Here is a 19,387-nt window from a genome sequence, read left to right on the forward strand (position 1 = left end):
AATAAAAAAGGTACAATTTAATAAACATGAATCACAAAAAATAATTTTATGAATTTATAAATTAATAAATAGAAGTTAAATTAAAATGATATATTAAAATCATTTAAAATAAATAAATTCGAATAATGCATGAATTGATTGACTTTTATTAAAGCAAATAAAGGTCATGAGTACGTGCGAATCGATTTCCCTGAGTCACTTTAAAGACTCGTTCGAAACGAACCGACTCCTGCGTGATTCATCGACTCCTCCGTCACTCGTGTTTCTGCATCCCGGGATTTCGCAGTGATGCCCTTATTTCCGGTTTGTCCGCCTCTATGACTTACACCCGTTACTCGTATTGCGTTCATCCCCAAGAGTCGAGTCGAATAATCGAATTAAGCGATCAGGATGTGATTCCGTGCGTCGGGGCCGTTAGATTTTTTTCTTTAGGGTTGCCAGATTGACAATTCTCACTTAACTAACCTAGTCACGTGTACAATCAAATCATCATCATCAGTCATCGACGTTAGTCCGTGATTGAATCGGGTTGGGGGAACACGTACAAAAAAGGTGGATCGTTCAATCTGGCAACTCTGATGAGCTCTCGCGCGCCCCGCGCGTCATGCTGCAGAGCGCAGCGGCGTGACGTCAGCGCACCGGAGCGCGCGAGCTCGGCTCCGCGGGAGAAAAAAATACCGGGGGAAAGACCGATAGAGGTGAGGAGAAACCTTTTTTTTTTTTACCTCAACGTGTCTGACCTTTTCTTTCTTGCCTTCTGTCGTTTTCTGACATGGCGTGTTTGTACGGAAGAGCTCGAGCGCGGTGGCGGTGCGTCCTCCAAGGCGCGCGCTTTCCGGTATACCGGGGTATTACAGAGGAGCGCGAGCCGCACCGGAGGGGAGGACAGGGGAGGGGGAGAGAGGGAACGAGAAATGGTGCAAACCTGGCTGGCATCACATCACCATCACCAACACCACCGGGCACGGATATTCAGAGAGGTTGGAGGTTGAATATTATGATGATAATTTAAACGGGTTCGGTTCCGGTTGCTTGCAATAGATGAGGATGCATTAATCAGTGGCTCGCGCTCTTGGACCTGACATAGAAAGGAAAAAAAAATTAGGATGTGATTAGCATCTTAGTGGGATGGAGGCTTCTGCCTCACACCGTAAGCTTGAAGTGTTGATGGATCGGATCGGGTTCGATTTAATCGATGTGTATCAGTTGTATCTGCTAAACGGATTAGAGTCTGCGGGATAAAAATAAATAAATAAAACAGGCTAATCGGTCTTACAGCTTGTATTATTATCCTCTGTAGCCTAGAGAAACAGAGCAGGGTTTATAGATGGTATTTTGACCTTGTAGATAATGTCCAGATGAATTAAGCTCCTGTTTACACCTGCATCATTAACCTGCCTCCTTCATATCAGCTAGATTTCCATTAATAACATAAAATGTAAATGCAGCCAAGATGCAGATCTCGATCTCATCATCTAATCATTGCTTAGATCGATTTTAGCCCCTCATCTCTCGTCCGTAAAAACCAAAACACGTCCTGATGTCTTGTTACAGCATCTCTAACTGCTGAAGTTTCCACCGTCAGGAGATTGTAAAAAAATCACCATCTTCCACACAGGACTACAAAACCCTGGGTGTTTATGTGAGGCAGGATCACAAAGTCAGCGTGAGTGGGTAAGGATAGTGAAGTGTTATAAGCTCAAATTACTTCCAGGAATCAGATATTAATGTAAAATAAATTTGGTTAAATTAGTAAATGTCCCGGGTGTACCCCTGCCTTTCGCGTTATGTGTGCTGGGATAGGCTCCAGCAGATCCCCGTGACCCTAATTAGGAATAAAGCGGGTATAGACAATGGATGGATGGATAGTAAATGTCATTAAAATTTAAATCAACATTGGACCAGGTTTAAATGGGCTTTAATAGTGAAAGTTGTATAGTCTCTAGTCTGTTACCTATAGCAGTGGTTCTCAAATGTTTGCTAACAAGAGTCTCCTTTTACTGAAAAAATAAATAAAATCTATAGACTTCCTCAGCATGGATTCAATTCTTGAATTGGAATTTATTTTATTTAATTTTCTATTCTTTAATCTTCTATTTCTAGAAACAAAAGTGGATCTTCGTTGTGTTAAATTTGGTGCTTGGACTCCTAAATATAATTACATGGGCTGCCATTTACACCACTGTAACAATAAACGAAATAAGTAAATAAATAAATTAATTAATTAATAAAAAATACAAAATCACTGACCCCTATGGCTATACTAAGTGTTCCCAGACCTCACTTTGAGAACTACTGAGCTATAGTGTTTATGCACATGTACAGATTTGCAACTGGATAAAGATATTTAGATTAAATTCCACAGCGAGGACACATCAAGTATTGTTCACTACGTTCCCATCAAATCAGAGAACTAATAAATATCTCACCTGGTCAGGAAGAACAATGTTTAATGTTCATCACAGCTGAATATATTTTGCTTTAATTGATGTATTATTTTGTGATCTCTCTCTTTCTCTCTCTCTCTTCTGATTGGCTGATGGCTCTTGCCAGTCACCGCAAAGTCCGACTTCTTTTGTGCTTAAATTTGGCACACATTGACATTTAAAATGAAATGAAATGAAATGTTTGATGCATTCACATTATTACAGCAGCTCAGGAACATCAAAACGTACCGTATTTTATTAACCTATGACTCAAAGCTTTGTTTCCTATTTTTAACAAAGAGTTTTGCTGAATTTTCTTTACTAAACTGGGCAAAATATTCCACGGCATCATCACATCCCTTGTGTCTTATATTCCACACTTTTGCTTACTTAGTGCGGTTGTAAAAAGAAACCATCCACAGACACGGAAGAGATCCGGAGAGATCCTGAGGTTTGAGGCTGATGGGATAAACGCGTGACCAGATAAAACTGTAGGTTTCACATTCAGAGCTATCAGCTATCAGATTTCGGCTCTATAGTGCTGTAATGAGAAAGTCTCTCGGTTACACTGCCATATTTGGTCAGTTTCTGCATCCGAGTCGTTATCGATTTGAGCCTCAGGTCACACTACTCCACTGTGTATCGCACATTTCACCTTCCAAATATTCATTCAGTATCTTTATTACAAAACTACTGGACATCAGCCAGCCACAGATCTGACCAACGTTATGATAGCGGGTCTGTTTTGGACTTCATTGACTTTTTGGTTTAATGCCACAATACTGAATGTAACAGATCAATACACATGTCTGTAAAAAAAAGACAGACACACACACACACACACTGATCCCTGTAAGCACTGACTGACCATTACAGGGACGATCTGACTAAAAAGTTGTTCCAAAATGTGTCATTTTATATACAACGATCAGGCATAACATTATGATCACCTGCCTAATATTGTGTTGCTCCTCCGTTCGCTGCCAAAACAGTCCTGACCCATCCTGCACTATGTATTCTGACCCCTTTCTATCAGAACCAGCATTAACTTCTGAGCAACAGTAGCTCGTCTGTTGGATCAGATCACACGGGCCAGCCTTCACTCCCCACGTGCATCAATGAGCCTTGACCGCCCATGACCCTGTTCACCACTGTTCCTTCCTTGGACCACCAAACTCCAGCTGACACTTTATGTTCCCAGATGCCGCACTTATTCAGCCAAAAAAACCAACAAAAAGTGTAGAATGATGGATGAGAAAAGGTTTTCAAGATGGCTGACAACATTTCTATGGACACAATGTTTTAGAAATGTCTTTTAAATGAGCCCATGTTGTGTGTATGTGTTAGAGTTGTGTCCACATATTCTTCTAAAGCTAAAGGGTGGCGTGTTACATGCGTTTGCCATTGTTTGGTAAAAAAAAAACCCAAAAAAACATTAGAGTTAATCTGCTTTCACGATCGATAGTGTTGCTATGCTGAGACAATTTTCTCAATAGATAGACCTTCCAACTGCTAGAAGGATGTTTTAAGATGTGTTGTATAGGATGTTTTGCTAGTTAGGACACTGAAAATTTGTTTTCCATGGTCTGAAGGCCATTATAGAGGTCATGTTGGCATGCAGCAGTGTTCTGTGTTAGCAGTGGAGGCTTTACTGGACTGTTAGCATAAGCTGTGGATAATGAAAGATAATTGGTTGAGTGGAAAAGCCCTGAGATCAATAGGAGTCGGTGTAATCAGTAGATATGGTACTCCCGTCCTCTGAGACTCTGTTTTTAGCCCCGGGCCATTAGAAGAGAGGATCATGTTTAATAGTTAAAAAGGTTCTGCTACTTTGATGCATTGGGGAAATTTGGATTTGACTTGTTGATGACCCTAGAATTTGTCCTGCGCTTAAAAAAAACACATAAATCGAACCAAACAGGTCTTTTCATAATTTTTACAGAATAATAATAATAATAATAAATCAGTTTCAGGTGTTATATATTTGTAATGCTTTAGCTTGATTTCTTTTTTCCATCACTAATAGCTAGAGGGACAATTTGCATATCGAACGCGATTGGTTAAAGCAGTGACGCATAGTTTGTGACATCACAATATAGCACTAACTAATAACTAATATTAGATCTGCTTGCAGGTTCTATGGCTAAAAGGTACCATGTCATCATCATAATAATTTGCATATCGAATGTGATTGGTCTGAATCTGTGAAGCATTGTTTGTCACATTACAGTGTAAAAGTATCATATCAGTCAAAGCATTGAACTCAAAGCAATGCAAATACATGGTTTCGTTAAAACTGGTAACATTAAATTTGTTCATTTAAAACAGTAAAAACACAAACACACCAGGAACATTTGAATAAAACCAAAAATAAATAATTAAATCATGAGCTCCTAAAACTTGAATTTGCTGGGATTATTGATTTGCTGATTATTGATACTGCAAATATATTTTGAAAATAAAATCTTGCACTTGTGTAATTGCTCCTAACAATTGGCCTGTTCTTTATCTTGCTTCATGTTTTATCCTTGATTCCCCATTTTGGAATTCAAAGACTGCCAGCCAGTTTAATTCCTAGCATCAGAGCATCTTTGGGCCGATAAGGTCTTGGTAGTCTTTGAGAGAAGGATGAGGATCCATTATGGCACAATAAGGTCAAACAAAAGATCAAACAGGAGGTGATTACAGGATGAAAGTCCTATGCGGTCCAGGGGTTATGTGAAGACATTCAGTAAATGAGCATATTAGCTAACGCTTGGCTTTGAATCAACATCTCGTTTATGTATTTGTATGGGAGAGGAAGCGTCTCTATGGTAACCGGACTTTAAGCTGGGCGCCAGCAGTGTCAGATGTGGCCTTGCTTTTCCAAAGAGTGAAAGAGCGTCCTTAGATGCGAATTCTTCTTGTGAGAGCTTTCCTTTAGTGAGATATCAGCCTTTGGGATGGATATCATGAAAGTAGGCATTGTGGGAAAAACAGGAAAGCTGATCCTGGATCAGAGGCTGTCAGGACTTCCATGACAAGCAGAAGACATGACAGGTTGGCATGTGTGGTGTTTTGTAGTTGTTTGTTCCTGTGACGTGAGCTGATTTCTGGCGCCATCGTGTACAGTCTTCAGTTGGTGACTGTTTAAGCAGCTTGATTAATTACAGACATAACTGTTGGATATGTGTGTGTTTGTGCAGCAGTCTACTCCCAGTCCCAGCAGGAAAACTGGTTTCCTTTGCTTATTTTATATAGCCTGTTTTATACACTCTAAAGCCTACTGTGGAAGCCTTTCAAATCTTTTAGACCTTTTCTAATTTCCTTTTCAGAGATGTTCCAGGTTTAGAAAAGCTACAACCAAGAAAATCAAAGTCTAGTTTCTGGTTATGATCTTTGCCTACTTGATTATGCAAATACTTAATTATTATGATGAACTATCCTTGTTTAACCCTGATTTCTGGATTGCCCACAGCAAACGCTCTTACATCCTGCCACATCTTACATAATGTATGTTTCTTAAACATTCAGCATTTTTAAACTATTTTTAGGAGTGCCATTAATTTTGCCACATACATTTTTACTGTTTTTTTTAAGTAGTTCTAATAAGTCCCATTTTTTGTTTGTTCTCCTATTTTTTGAGTTTCTTTCTCCTGTTTTTTAAGTTCCCTGATTTGAATTAGCATTAACCATTCTCTTTCCATTCCCAGTTGGCTCAGTGTTTTGGTTTCAGTGTCAACGTTTTGCTGTCTAATCCGTCACTGATGCTACTCCAGTTCATACCCCAGCTCTCTAGAGACTGCCCTTTTCCCACATGACACCGCCATCAGTCTATAGATGTAAACATCATTAATTAGATTTACTGATTTGTGAAGGATCAGCCTTCTGACTGTCTTACTGGGTTAATTGAATCTGTAACAGGGAATGTCACTCAGAGACTAATTGCTAGATCCAAATGCCACTGGATGCACTCCAAATGCCTCTAGCCTCTATATTTTCCCTTTCGCATTCCAAAGAGATTAGATTGTTCTCAGAGATTACTTGATATTTCTTAATATTGATGCCAGACAAATGGAGTGATAGTGGAATATAGTAGAGTAGTATTCAGTATGGATATTGAGCTAGACTGATGCATTTCAGACTTTCGTGTTATTGGTGCTCCCCGAAATGTTTCAAAAAGGTAGTAGTCTGGGATTGCTGAACTATCTAGATCGTAACCAGTGGGGATAATCCAATAGACATATATGGGATGGGTTTAGACCAAGCTGTACCTTCCTCCTGGTCATCAAAGAGACATACTAGTGGTGTTTTAGTATGAAGTTCTCCGGAATGCTCTCTAGCATGTCAGGTTTTTGGTGATATGAAGGTCAACTCTTTTTCTCTGTAGGAAAACTGATTAACTGCTTTAAATCAACGAGGGTCATGTAGACATGGATGTAGTCTTTGGATGAACCTTCTTGACAGATTCCATTAGAATGATGGCCACTGATGGGATATAATCATGGTGAACATGAAGAGAGAGGGATTGATTGCATACTTAACCTCCCATTGAGCCACTGAGGCTAAACCATCTTTTTTTTTTTCAATCTCTAGACAGTGCCAGGCCTTTACTGTTGAACAAAATTCCAGTTGATGTCATTACGACCCAAATCAAGTCTATACATAACTTGAAGTTCAACTTAATCACTTATTTAAATATAAAAAGATATTTGCAAGTGCAGACCCTCAAACTATAGACATGATGAGGGATTGTGGTACTGTTAAAAAAAAAAAAAAGGGAGAGATTAGAGAACTCGGGTTGGTGTTCTGAGAGATCTGGGGTAGCATAGCATGTAGCTTGGTATTTGTTCAAATACCAGTTACCACTGTTTATAAACAGTGTTAAACATATGAACAGTGATAATACACATAAATTATATTTACAAATCAGACCTGAGGAAAACTACCCGATAATTACCCGTATTCCGACAAATCCTGGCTATTGTTTAATAAATGGCTAGTACTGAAGATCTTACTCTGTGCCCTGACTGGACAATTGAGTTGCTACATTCGAGGAGATGTTCTCCTTAGCAACAGTTGTTACTGGGTTAGAATTTTCACTCTAAAGTGTTTTTAAATAACATCGTTATGTAATGTAGGTTTTAACCGAAATCCCAACCCTTGCAAGCTGCAAACTTTCAGATCATTACAGCTATACAAGAGATGATTAATGTCCCTACCCTAACTATAGAACTGTTTTCTTTTAGCCATTACTTGTTTTCTGTAAAACTGAGCATTCAGTAAGAAAAGAAAATGAAAAATGTCTCATAAGAGGTGACTGCTGAGGCAGTCTGGCATCCCGGAAATGTGTCAGTTGACACTTTGAGATATACTAAACAAATCTCCTGATTATTTTTAATGTGTTTTATTTTATTATTGAAATCTCTGTTTATGTTTTATGTTTTCTTCCTAGGGTTGAATGCAGTGCCATACAGAAAACATGTAAGAAAACACAGCGGGAAGCAAATAAGACACAAACCATAAGGGTGTTTTTTCAGCATTGTGCTGAGTCATAACTCAGAAGGTGGAATGTGTATAGATTTTTCAGCATGTGGTTGAACTGCAGCATCCTACATGAACCTGAGATGAGTAGAGGTCTCTGGTGCCCAGCCTGTTCAGGGCGGCGCCCAGTGGCCTGAGCCTGGCATGGCCTCTCTGGACCTGCCGTACCGCTGCCCTCGCTGCGGGGAGCACAAACGCTTCCGGAGCCTGTCATCACTGCGTGCCCACCTGGAGTACAACCACACCTACGAGACGCTGTACGTGCTCTCCAAATCCAACAGCGTGTGTGACGCCGCCGCACTGCTCCCTCTGGTGGCTGACAGCGCCCTGGCTGCTGAATCCCGCTTCCCCTGCTCGGGCGACGAGCTCGGGCTTGCCACGACCTCATCCGCCGGCGCCCGTTACCTTCCCAATGTGGAGTTCCCACTGGGTGAGATCCTGGTGAAGAAAGCCATGAGCTCAATGGACCCCAGTGCCATGGAAGCTGCTTACGAGGAGGGTTTGGCGCGCCTCAGGGCTCGGGCCTTTGAAAGGCTTGAGCTGGATGAGAGACTGGAGAAGCTTTCTGAAGAAGTGGAGCAAAAGATCGCAGCACGTGTGGGGCGCCTGCAGGCCGAGCTGGAACGGAAGAGCACAGAATTGGAGAAGGCCAAACTGGAGAGTGAAAGACTCAGTCAGGAGAAGCAGGAGCTGGAGGACAAGGCCTCAGAGCTGTCACGCCAGGTGGACGTCTCAGTAGAGATGCTAGCCAGCCTTAAGCAAGACCTGGTCAACAAGGAGCAGGAGCTCACACACAAACAGCAGTAAGTTGCAAGTTCTTGAATATCCTCTTGTATTTCTGCAGCGTTTGTTTTTTTGAGTGTGACTATTTCAGTGATGTGCCATCTGTTTTAATTAGCATTGTGCCAGTAACAGATGATAAATACTCAAATTAAGACTCCACAGATACACTATAGCAGATTGTAAAACTGGGGTTTGGTGGTGGTATAAGAAGGGGATATGTTGGGGTTAAACAACCTTTTTCTGTTTTTCCTGCAGTCCTATACATACACAACTATCAGTCCCTGTGAAAATATGAATAGCCGATCTAGATATAAATATGAATATTGATCCAGATGTTCATTGATATTTTATGTATGGTTGCATGCATATGTCTGAAAATCAAGTCTATTTAAAACATGATATTATATAAATATAATCTAATCCATATCTTCTTATATACGATGGTAAAAATCAAGTCAGCCATTTCTAATTGACATTTGACTGCAAACACTGGTCTAATATTTCACAACCCTGTTCTAATCTAATCAGAAAAAGGGTACAGGAGCTCAGGGCATCATGTACCAATGCCAGGGAGCTTGGTATAGATGGTAGGAAGGACTTGAAAGGGCGGTTATCACTGTGAGCATTTCCTGTCTGGTCCAAAGTCTAAAACCCATAATATTAGCATATGAGGTCAAATTACTGTATAATAAGGTTTGAAAACTGAGGCTTGAGTACATTATATATCCCTTAAAAAAATTCAATAGATCACAATGGGCTACTTTTAACGTTGCTGACTTGAGTCCAAAACCTTCATCAGTATTCAAGCAGGGAAATTTTGTGTATTCAGACTTGGGTTAGTTACATCACATTTCTGGTGTCAGAGATTTTTCTTGAGATGATGCATCAGAATTTTTTGCTTTTCATTGTGTTTATGACGTAACAATAAAGCAAGAAACCTAGACCAGAAGGGATCAGAAGGATCAACACTTAAACACGAGGGGCATTAATAGTGTCATACAGTGGAACCTCGACATAGGAATGCCTTAAGAATCGAAATTTTGCAAGAAATTCGCACCCGAAGCATTTTTGGCATACAAATAAACCGAACCAAATGCAACCAAAGTTGCGCATACGTCCAGGAGCCGTTCAGAACTTCAAAGCAAAGCCAACCGAAGTGAGTTTACGAATTTTACAACTTTTTTTTTTTCGGTCAGTGAAAGCTGTTTTGAAAGAGTGAACCCACGATACCAACGTTGCCTTCAGCATGCGTTCAAAGCTAGGTGATTTTTCAGGCGTTTTTTTGTTGACAGATTGGTGGCGTGGGTGGTCTTTTCTATTTTTAGCCCAAGCTTGGTGGCGCGACTTCCTGTGAGGACCATTGACCCTTGGAAATTGGTTATATTGGCAATATTTTTAGGTGGCTGGAACAGACTATCTGCATTTACATAATTTTCTATGGGAAGATTTGTACCACAATACGAATTTTTGCCAAATAACTCGCCTCCAGAACAAATTAAATTCCTATGCTGAGGTTTCACTGTATTTATACATTTTATATTGGGTTCATGTGACAGTCTGTAGTCTGTTATATGAAGTATATTTTCACCAAATCTTAAATTTCAGCGTAGCATATTGTGGTTACGTCAAAACGATCCAGGTCAGATTCGCACAGAAATAAGACACACCTTTGTTTTCACCAAACTCCGCCCCATGCATAACTCTCACATGTCTTCTGGTCAGCACATAAGGTTGATGACTAAATAATGCAGTTCTCCATTTTATTATTAAATTCTTACTGTATGTTCTTAACGTAGACTACAGAGCAAAAAAATAACAAAGCCAAGAAAACGTTAGAAAAGAATCATCATCAAAATTACTAGTTCATACGATATAATACCCCTGATTAGATTTCTTTTCCAGACCGAAGTGAATGTGATGTTGCAGCAGATCTAGCATGCTAATTCCTCCAGTTCTGCAGCTGCTCCAACATCCCTGATGCTAATGTCTCTTATTATTAGCTTTGGAGAGACAGACAGAGATTTTTTTGTGTGTCTGTCTGAAGTCTGGGTTTTGGTTTTAGGAAATGAGCGAAACTCATTGTCCTGACTGTGCAGTGACATAAACAGGCATCACGGGTCGACGTTGTGCGCTCGCTAGTCATTCTGGATCGTTCGCTCAGACATGAAATATTGCTAAACGCTCGCAAGTGGCTGAAAGTAGATGTGGTGATTAAATTTCCTCCTTTCAGCGTGGTGTAAGAGAGGCTCGTGTAACGTCAGTCTTGAATAATCACGACATGAGACTCAACACCTCTCTGCTAAATCTGCTTCTCCTCTCATTTCCTTCTCTTTATTCTGTCAGTTTTTATATCTTACTTCCTTCCATTCCTTTCCCTTTCTTTTAATTCTCTCCACTTCTCCTGTTCCTGTTATTTTTCCATTTCTTATTTTTCCTCGACCGTTTTCCTGTTTTCACGGTTCGCATTTTTTTTCCTTGCTTTTTCTTCTCAATTTTATCACCAGCATTAATCTTAGACCCGTCGTTATTTGTTTAGCGGTGTAGCAGCTACCATTTTGCCGAGCTGGCAAAATTTTCCACTTCCATGTGAAATGATTCTCCACAGTGGCTAAAGATGGAACCATATCCCTGCTTTCCATCTCTGGCATCCTGTTTCCGAGTTTCCCTTCTCACCTTTACTGTATTCTTTGACTCCCTGGATGGGATGAAGGGTGATGTGATGACGTCTAGGTATGAAATATTTACCGAGCGAAATTGATTTGTGGATCCTCTTGAGCTTTCTTTGCGAGGCCGGTCACGCACAGCGGGAAAACTGCAAGCTTACAAACGGAGCCCCATGAATGCATTTTCAGGGGGACAAAAAAAAGCCTCATCTACATTTTCTCTGTTCGCTGTATCCAATTTATCTTCATCATTCACGTCCTGAAATCGGCTCCGTTTTTCTGAAAAGACGGCACACAAGCCGTAAATAACAAAAAATCTCTTTAAAATCAGTCTCTCCAGGATTTCTTGCTTTTGCAGTCGCAGAAATGAACTCAAAATCAAACAAACTTTAGTTTAAAATGAGAATCTTGTGTCATCAATTCGAATGGATTTCTGAAAATAATAAATAAATAAATAAATAAATCACAAATTCCGCAAGTCGCATCGCAAATTGAGACATTGTGCTAATTGTTTCCTGTACCATCCCTCGAAACTAATATAGCACAAATACACAGTTACAAAAATAGTAATAAGTTGAAGACATGTTCTGTATGAATTCTGATGTCAAATAAAATAATATCTTTGTGCAATATTTGTCACAATAGTATTGTTTATTTCCCTCTATTCAAGCCCGAGTTCTCCATTAATATTCATGCCACTGTTCTAGCAACTCTGTATATCAACACACACACACACACACACACACACCCAGCTCATTCATCCTCTGTGTTTTCCCTTTTCTAATCACACCAGCTTCATTCCTCGCACTTTATTTCCTCTCGTCTTTCCTCTGTGTCTCGTCTCTAATTAGCCTCCTGACTCCGGGGGGATTGTGTTTTGCTTACAGGCCCGTCGACTCCTCCACCACTGTTATTACCATGACTGAGACTCCGCACGCTTTTGTTCACTTTCCTTCGTTCTCTTTCACGCGTCTAATTGGAGCACGACACGGAAAAGTGCGAAGCGGCGTCGGGTTCCGAGCCCGGTGCTGATGCCGTAGTTCTGAATCTCATGAATCGAAACCTTGTTTGTTTATTTATCCGTTTATTTTTTCATCCAAATCGGGTCGAGTTGCTAAGCATCGCTCTGTTTAAAAAAAAAAAGAGTGATGAATCACAGCATGTTTCGGCTTTTTCTTCGCTGCAAAATGAAATCTGTTCCGTTTATACAACAGCAGCTCCGCTTTATTCATCCGTTTTTGTTATTTTTTTCTCATTACAAAAGGTTCTTCTTTTAAAGCTTTCTCTCATCTCTGACTACAGACACGCCTCGGGGACGTCTTAAGCCTGGGATTGCGTTTCACTGTGGAACGGCTGCAACATAGTGATGATTATATGCACGTTAATTCGGACACGACATCAGCGTCAACCTGAATTCTTAACAAATCCGTTTTGTGACACTTTTTCTGTCCATGAGACCCAGTGATCGTAGGTGATGAAGGTTTTGGCTGGAACAGATGGAATTCTGCTCTGAGCCTCTTTGAAATTCTAAATAAACATCTCTAACCCTCTCTTTACAAAAAATAGCATTATACACTTACTCATTTTGTGGAATAACTATTATTTATTACTTTATTATTATTATTATTATTATTACTATAACTTTATTATTCGCTTTGATATGAACCTGTGATTTGAAGCTGCTGGACTGTCAGAGCCGCTGTTCAAATCGAATTAAAATCAACAATTAATTCAAATTAAAATCAACAGCTTCTGACCAATCAGAGTCCAGGATACAGTCTCGCTGCGATACAAACTGATTTAAATTTTATTTATTCATTTTTTTCCTCTAGTGTACTTGCTAGTTTTGCACAGTATTAAAATGTTAAAACTTTTCCAGGCATTTTATAACAGAAAAAAATATATATAAAAAAAATTAAAAATTACATTAAAAATTTAATTTTAGACAGAACTGGACGGATCACACCTCATTTCAATCAACTGTGTGTGTCCAGATAGGCGAGTGAGTGTGTGTGTGTGTATATGTGTGTGTGTGTGTGTGTGTGTGTGTGTGTGTGTGTGAGAGAGAGAGAGATTTGATGTCACACATCAGGTATCTTGGAATGCGATAGATCTGTTTAGACTCTGATGTGTTCAACTGTGACATGGAAGAAAATAACAGAAAAACCTGCAGGCACACACACACACACACACACACACACACAGATCTCACACTTTCACATACACAGTGCTGTGAGAAAAAAGGAGGCTCAGAATCTGTGTTTCTTTTTCTTCACGAGTTCACACACACACACACACACACATGCAGGTAGGAGGCGTTTTGCCCTTCTCCTTTTGCAGATAGGAATGTGTGGGTGTTTTTCTTCTCTCGGTTAAATACAGCATCTCTACAGTGTGATGAAATGATTCAGTTGATTTGTTTAGTTTTTTTTTTTATTTAAGTCACTGGAACTGTTTAAAAGTCTTCATTTACAAGTGTCTCAACATTTCGTTATCTACATTAATACACAGATGTGTGTAAAGTTAATGAAGATTTCAAACAAATCCAGTAATGGGTTTAGATGGGTTACTGAACCCCATTGAAAAAAAAAAACCAACATGCATATGGATTATATAATCACAAAAAAGTCACTTCATCAGCAAAAAACACTTCTACTGATACTTTACATCATAACTCAAATCATCTAAATAGAGCATCAGGTCAGAGTCCGGAATTTCCTCATGATACGTTATGTCATCGCATAAAAAAACCTCCCCAGTGAATTAATAAATAAATAAAAAAAAAAATAAAACCAACCTCTTCTGTGAATTTAATTAAAAATATCCTCAGTGAAAGAATAAATAAATAATTCATTTCTTCCGGATACAAAAAAACATACATACACAATCATAATAAATCCTTGTTGATATATCAGAAATAGAATCCTTACCAATATACGGCCAAAAGTTTGTGCACCTCTGACCACATAAATGTGGTTCTTCCTCAAAATGTTACCACAAGATCAGAAGCATGTACACCAATCAGGTACTGTATTCACGTATAACATTGTCAGCAGTGAGAGGTGAAGTGAATAAGACTGAGTATCTCCTCATCATGGCACCTGTTAGTGGGTGGGATATATTAGGCAGCAGGTGAACATTTTGTCCTCAAAGTTGATGTTAGAAGCAGGAAAAATGGACAAGTGTAAGGATTTTGAGTAATTTGAGCTTTGAGTTTGATGAAGGACCAAATTGTGATGGCTAGACCACTGGATCAGAGCATCTCCAAAACTGCAGCTCTTGTGGGGTGTTCCCGGTCTGCAGTGGTCAGTATCTATCAAAAGTGGTCCAAGGAAGGAACAGTGGTGAACCGGAGACAGAGTCATGGGCAGTCAAGGCTCCTTGATGCACGTGGGGAGTGAAGGCTGGCCCGTGTGATCCGATCCAACAGACGAGCTACTGTTGCTCAAACTGCTGAAGAAGTTAATGCTGGTTCTGATAGAAAGGGGTCAGAATACACAGCGCATCACAGTTTGTTAAGTATGGGGCTGCATAACTGCAGACCAGTAAAGGTGCCCATGCTGACCCCTGTGCACCACCGAAAATGACAACAATGGGCATGTAAGCATCAGAACTGGACCACGGAGCAGTGGAAGAAGGTGGCCTGGTCTGATGAATCATGTTTTCTTTTACATCACGTGGATGGCCGGGTGTGTGTGCGTCTTTTACCTGGGGAACACATGGCACCAGGATGCACTATGGGAAGAAGGCGAGCCGGCGGAGGCAGTGTCATGCTTTGGGCAATGTTCTACTGGGAAACCTTGGGTCCTGCATCCATGTGGATTTTACTTTGACACATACCACCTACCTAAGCATTGTTGCATGGAAACAGTATTCCCTGATGGCTGCGGCCTCTTTCAGCAGGATAATGCGCTGTGCCACAAAGCAGAAATGGTTCAGGAATGGTTTGATGACCATAACAACCAGTTTGAGGTGTTGACTCCGCCTCCAAATTCCCCAGATCTCAATCCAATCTAGCAACTTACAGGACTTCTGCTAACATCTTGGAGCCAGATACCACAGCACACCTTCAGGGATCTAATGGAGTCCATGCCTCAATGTGTCAGGGCTGTTTTGGCAGCAAAAGGGGGACCAACACAATATTAGGCAGGTAGTCATAAAGTTATGGCTGATTGGTGTATATGGATTGTTGTGGTGTTAGAAGAATCTGAAACACTGTTCCAACATGACAATGCTGCTGTGCACAAAGCGAGCTCCATGAAGACATGGTGTGTTTAAGGTTGGAAGAACAGTGAGACCTCGCTCTGGGAAACCGGAGTCTCCTTGACATCAGCGTCTGATCTCACTAATGCTCTTGTAGAACATGTGAATGAACACAAATCCTCCATCATCTAGCAGAAAGAGAGGAGAAGAGTGGAGATTATTATAACAGCGAACACAGCAGGAGGAGAATAAATCTGGAGCGAGATGATCAACAAGGACATATGGGTGTGACGGTAGGGGTGCACAAACTTCTGGCCATTAGGACAAAAACCCCGTCCAATACATTACGTAATAACGCACACTTTAGTGTCTTTAATTCATTTCCTTAAAGATGGCAATCAATCGTCACAAATGTTAAGATGATGAAATATAGAGGCTTGGAGAGGAGTGTTAAAAAAAACATTGAAGAAATAAAGGATTAAATGTAAAGGAATGAATAAAAAGGGTTTTATTCTGAAACGAAGGATGAAATGCAGAGGATGCGGATCATCAACTCGAATATAATCTATTAATAATCTGGAATCAGACTGATTTTTGGGGTTTGGATCTCACTGTTAATGTTCTGTTTTATCTCGTGCTGCGTTTAATCTCCAACACAATCAGGAAAAGCTTCATTTTTTCCGTCGGAAATATTTCAGTTCATGAAACGCTGACCTTGGTGGCTTGAGCATGTTGGTCAGATTCTCTTGGTCTGGCTGTCTCTCTGCATCCCTCCCTCTCTCTGTCTCTCTCTTTTTCTGTCTTTTAGCCTTTCTTTCACTGCATCCCTCCCTCTCTCTGTCTGCTGGTCTGTCGCTCTCTTTTTCTGTGTCTGTCTCTCTCTCTCTCCTGCTCTCTCTCTCTGTCTATTACATTAACTTTTTTTCTGTGTCTCTCTGTCTGTCCGTCAGTCTCTCTCTCTCTTTCTTTCTCTCTCGCTCTCTGTCTCCGTTTGTCTCTCTCTTGTTCTCTCTTGCTCCTTTCTTTGTCTATGTCAGTCTCTCTCTTTTTTGTGTCTCTGTTTCTCTCTCTGTCTGTCTCATTCACTTTTTTGTGTCTGTCTCTCTCTGTCAGTCAGTCTCTCTCCCTCTCTCTTTGTCTGTCTCTCTTTTTCTGTCTCTCTCTTTCTTGCTCTTTCTCTCTCTGTCTGCCTCATTCTCTTTTTTTCTGTCTGTCTGTCTGTCTGTGTCTCTCTCTCTCTCTCTCTCTCTCTCTCTCTCTTTGTCTCTTTGTGTGTAACCCTCTGGTTAGAAACAGCAGCACAGCAAGCTGATTCTAAGTGATTACACTTCTTCCACAGAGATAAAGGAGGCGGTGCGTCTCTGAGGATTTGTAGAATGCCACAGCGCACAAACAAGAAAGAAAAGAAAAAAGGAGGGCAGAGAGAGGAAACGGAAAGAGACAATTCTACATCTCCGTACTCATTTAGTCACGGATGTGCAGAATTCAGACAGCGGCAGGTCTGGGGCTGAGCGATGTATCGTTCTGTGAGGCTCAAGAAGGCAAGGATGTGATGTTTTGAGCAATTGCTCCATTCTGACCTCGTCTTTGTATCATATTTTGTAGAATAATTATACTGACAGAAAGCTGGACAATTAATGCAGTTCGTTTTCTCAAAAATCTCTATTTTACAAAGAGTGGAAATGGACTGCAGTATGGAAATGGCTCAAGGGCAGATTTAATTCATTTCTTTCAAAAATCTTTTGTGAAACTCAGTGTTTATGGCTTCCACAAAATTTCAGCTCTGATGGTGAGTTGGAACAGGACAGAGTCTGTGCTCACTGGAGGCTGTAGTCCATGGCGGCCATGTTTGTAGGCCACGCTGCATTCTGGGAAACATAGTTTCTGGAAGTACAGTGTATTTCTCAAACCAGACATACATATAACAAATAATATTATATAATATCTATTACATATAAAACATAATAGCAAAAAAAAATCAGTGATTATTAATTCACTACAAATTCAGGAAAATAAACCTTGAAATATTAAATGATTGCGGTGCGTCATGTGACCTGATGCCATCTCTCGCACATCTCTTCATTCCTGATTCTCTGTATGTGAAATGTTTCCTAAATCATCAATCACTCCGGATAGGAAAAATAATCAATTCTGTACCAATACACAAATCACTTTACAGGATAATGTGTTTTAATGTTTCTTTTTTATTGGGTATTATGATACAAAAACAGTTGCCAACACAACATTAGTGAGGAATAATAAGAGTTATAGATACATTTTAAAATATAAAATAAGACAGAAAAACAAATGAAATAAATAAAAAAATAAGCAAATAAATAAATAATTTTTTTTTTTTAATAATTATTTAAACAAAAGTAAATAAATAAATAAATAAATAATGCAAAAAAGGGCCTATATTTTCCCAAATGCATTAGGGAGAACCCCTTAATGAAAGTCTAATCTTTTCCAATTTGACCAAAATAAATAAAAAATGATGTAACGTGTAAGTGTTTTTTTCACTTTGAATGAAAATGATAATGTGGTATTTTTAAAGCATCATGTGGTCCCATGAAAGATCGTTAAAGATTAAGACGCATACAGAAAGCCGAGCCGAACCGTGACGTGGTTAGCCCGCATGTTGGCGTGTCCGTGGCTCACCGCTGCTCTGTGCTGCGTCTCTGCAGAGAGGTGGCTCAGATCGATCAGTTCCTGCAGGAGACGGCAGCGCGGGAAGCTAGCGCTAAAGTGCGTCTGCAGCAGTTCATCGAGGAGCTCCTGGAGCGAGCAGACCGAGCGGAGAAACAGCTCCAGATCATCAGCAGCTGTGGAACCACACCAAACGGGAGTCTGGGCCACTGCAGCCTGCAGGGCTCCAAATCCAACGGCCGACAGGTAAAAAAAACCTCCACAGCGAGATCAGACACTCGATTCGCTAAATTTAGACTCACTACAAGACAAGGATTCGAGTTTATATTTAATCCCAGGGTTAAAAATGTTAGCCTCTTGTTATTCCTGATTAAGCATTAATCATTGGAAAGATCCAGAGCTGTACTGTTACTTTTGGAATAGTTACAGATTACCCATAATGCACCTTACTGATTATAAGGAACTATTTTGAAGTGCTCAGTAGGAGGACTTGAGGCAGGAAGGATGTATCAGTGTTATATTCCAGAAATACTTTAACCCCATGACCACCAACACCAACAACTCCATGATCACCTCCACCTCCACCATCTCCTTACTGTTTAGGCCAGAAATTTCCTTCAAAACACACTACAAACGTGAAGAAAATCTATTTGTCCTGGCTGTGAACTTGAACCTGTTTAGATCAATTCCAAAATCTAATCAGTTTTTCTGCGGGTTAAGATAATTTAATATAAATCTTATAAACATTCAAACTCTCTCTGGAGTACCACCAGGTAGAGGGCGTAGAGGGCGGAGGAATAAAAATAACAAAAGCTGTGTCACAAATCACATACTTATACACTGTTCTGGCTATTGTGTAGTAGATATAGCGTGACAAAAGTAGGAATGTTGGACGCGTCACACACTCAACGCTCACAGCTTTGCTTACGCAGAAGAAAAAGGTACCCAAGATGGCCGCTGAGAATCGGGTCTTACAAGCGTCTTTTAAAATTAGCCTGCGTGCATTGTGCGATTTATTTTCAACATTTTAAAAAACAGTAGTGACGTCACCTCACATTCGTTTTATGTCATTTGCCCTCACCTGGGAAACAGCTTCTACTTCCTGCTTCCAAATTCTACAAAAATTAAAAAAAAAAAAAATTC

The 19,387-nt window shown here is 40.1% G+C and overlaps 1 protein-coding gene across 5 annotated transcripts in view; it reads left to right on the forward strand.

The window, feature by feature from the left end:
* The first annotated feature begins 262 nt into the window (after nucleotides 1-262).
* The window catches only part of fbxo41 (F-box protein 41), a 33,323-nt gene continuing 14,198 nt past the window's right edge, over nucleotides 263-19,387 (forward strand). Inside the window, exons 1-4 of one of the 5 annotated variants that reach the window (XM_058384985.1) lie at nucleotides 917-980; nucleotides 1,555-1,674; nucleotides 7,861-8,752; nucleotides 18,283-18,490. In XM_058384985.1, the coding sequence (XP_058240968.1) occupies nucleotides 8,094-8,752; nucleotides 18,283-18,490 (867 nt within the window). In that variant the 5' untranslated portion in view covers nucleotides 917-980; nucleotides 1,555-1,674; nucleotides 7,861-8,093. Of the gene's footprint in view, nucleotides 699-888; nucleotides 981-1,014; nucleotides 1,675-5,447; nucleotides 5,466-7,860; nucleotides 8,753-18,282; nucleotides 18,491-19,387 lie in introns of those variants that run through there. The other 4 variants (XM_058384983.1, XM_058384986.1, XM_058384984.1 and 1 more) reach the window with 4 other exon arrangements.

This window comes from Hemibagrus wyckioides, linkage group LG29, assembly GCF_019097595.1.
Source record: "Hemibagrus wyckioides isolate EC202008001 linkage group LG29, SWU_Hwy_1.0, whole genome shotgun sequence".
NCBI lineage: Eukaryota > Metazoa > Chordata > Actinopteri > Siluriformes > Bagridae > Hemibagrus > Hemibagrus wyckioides.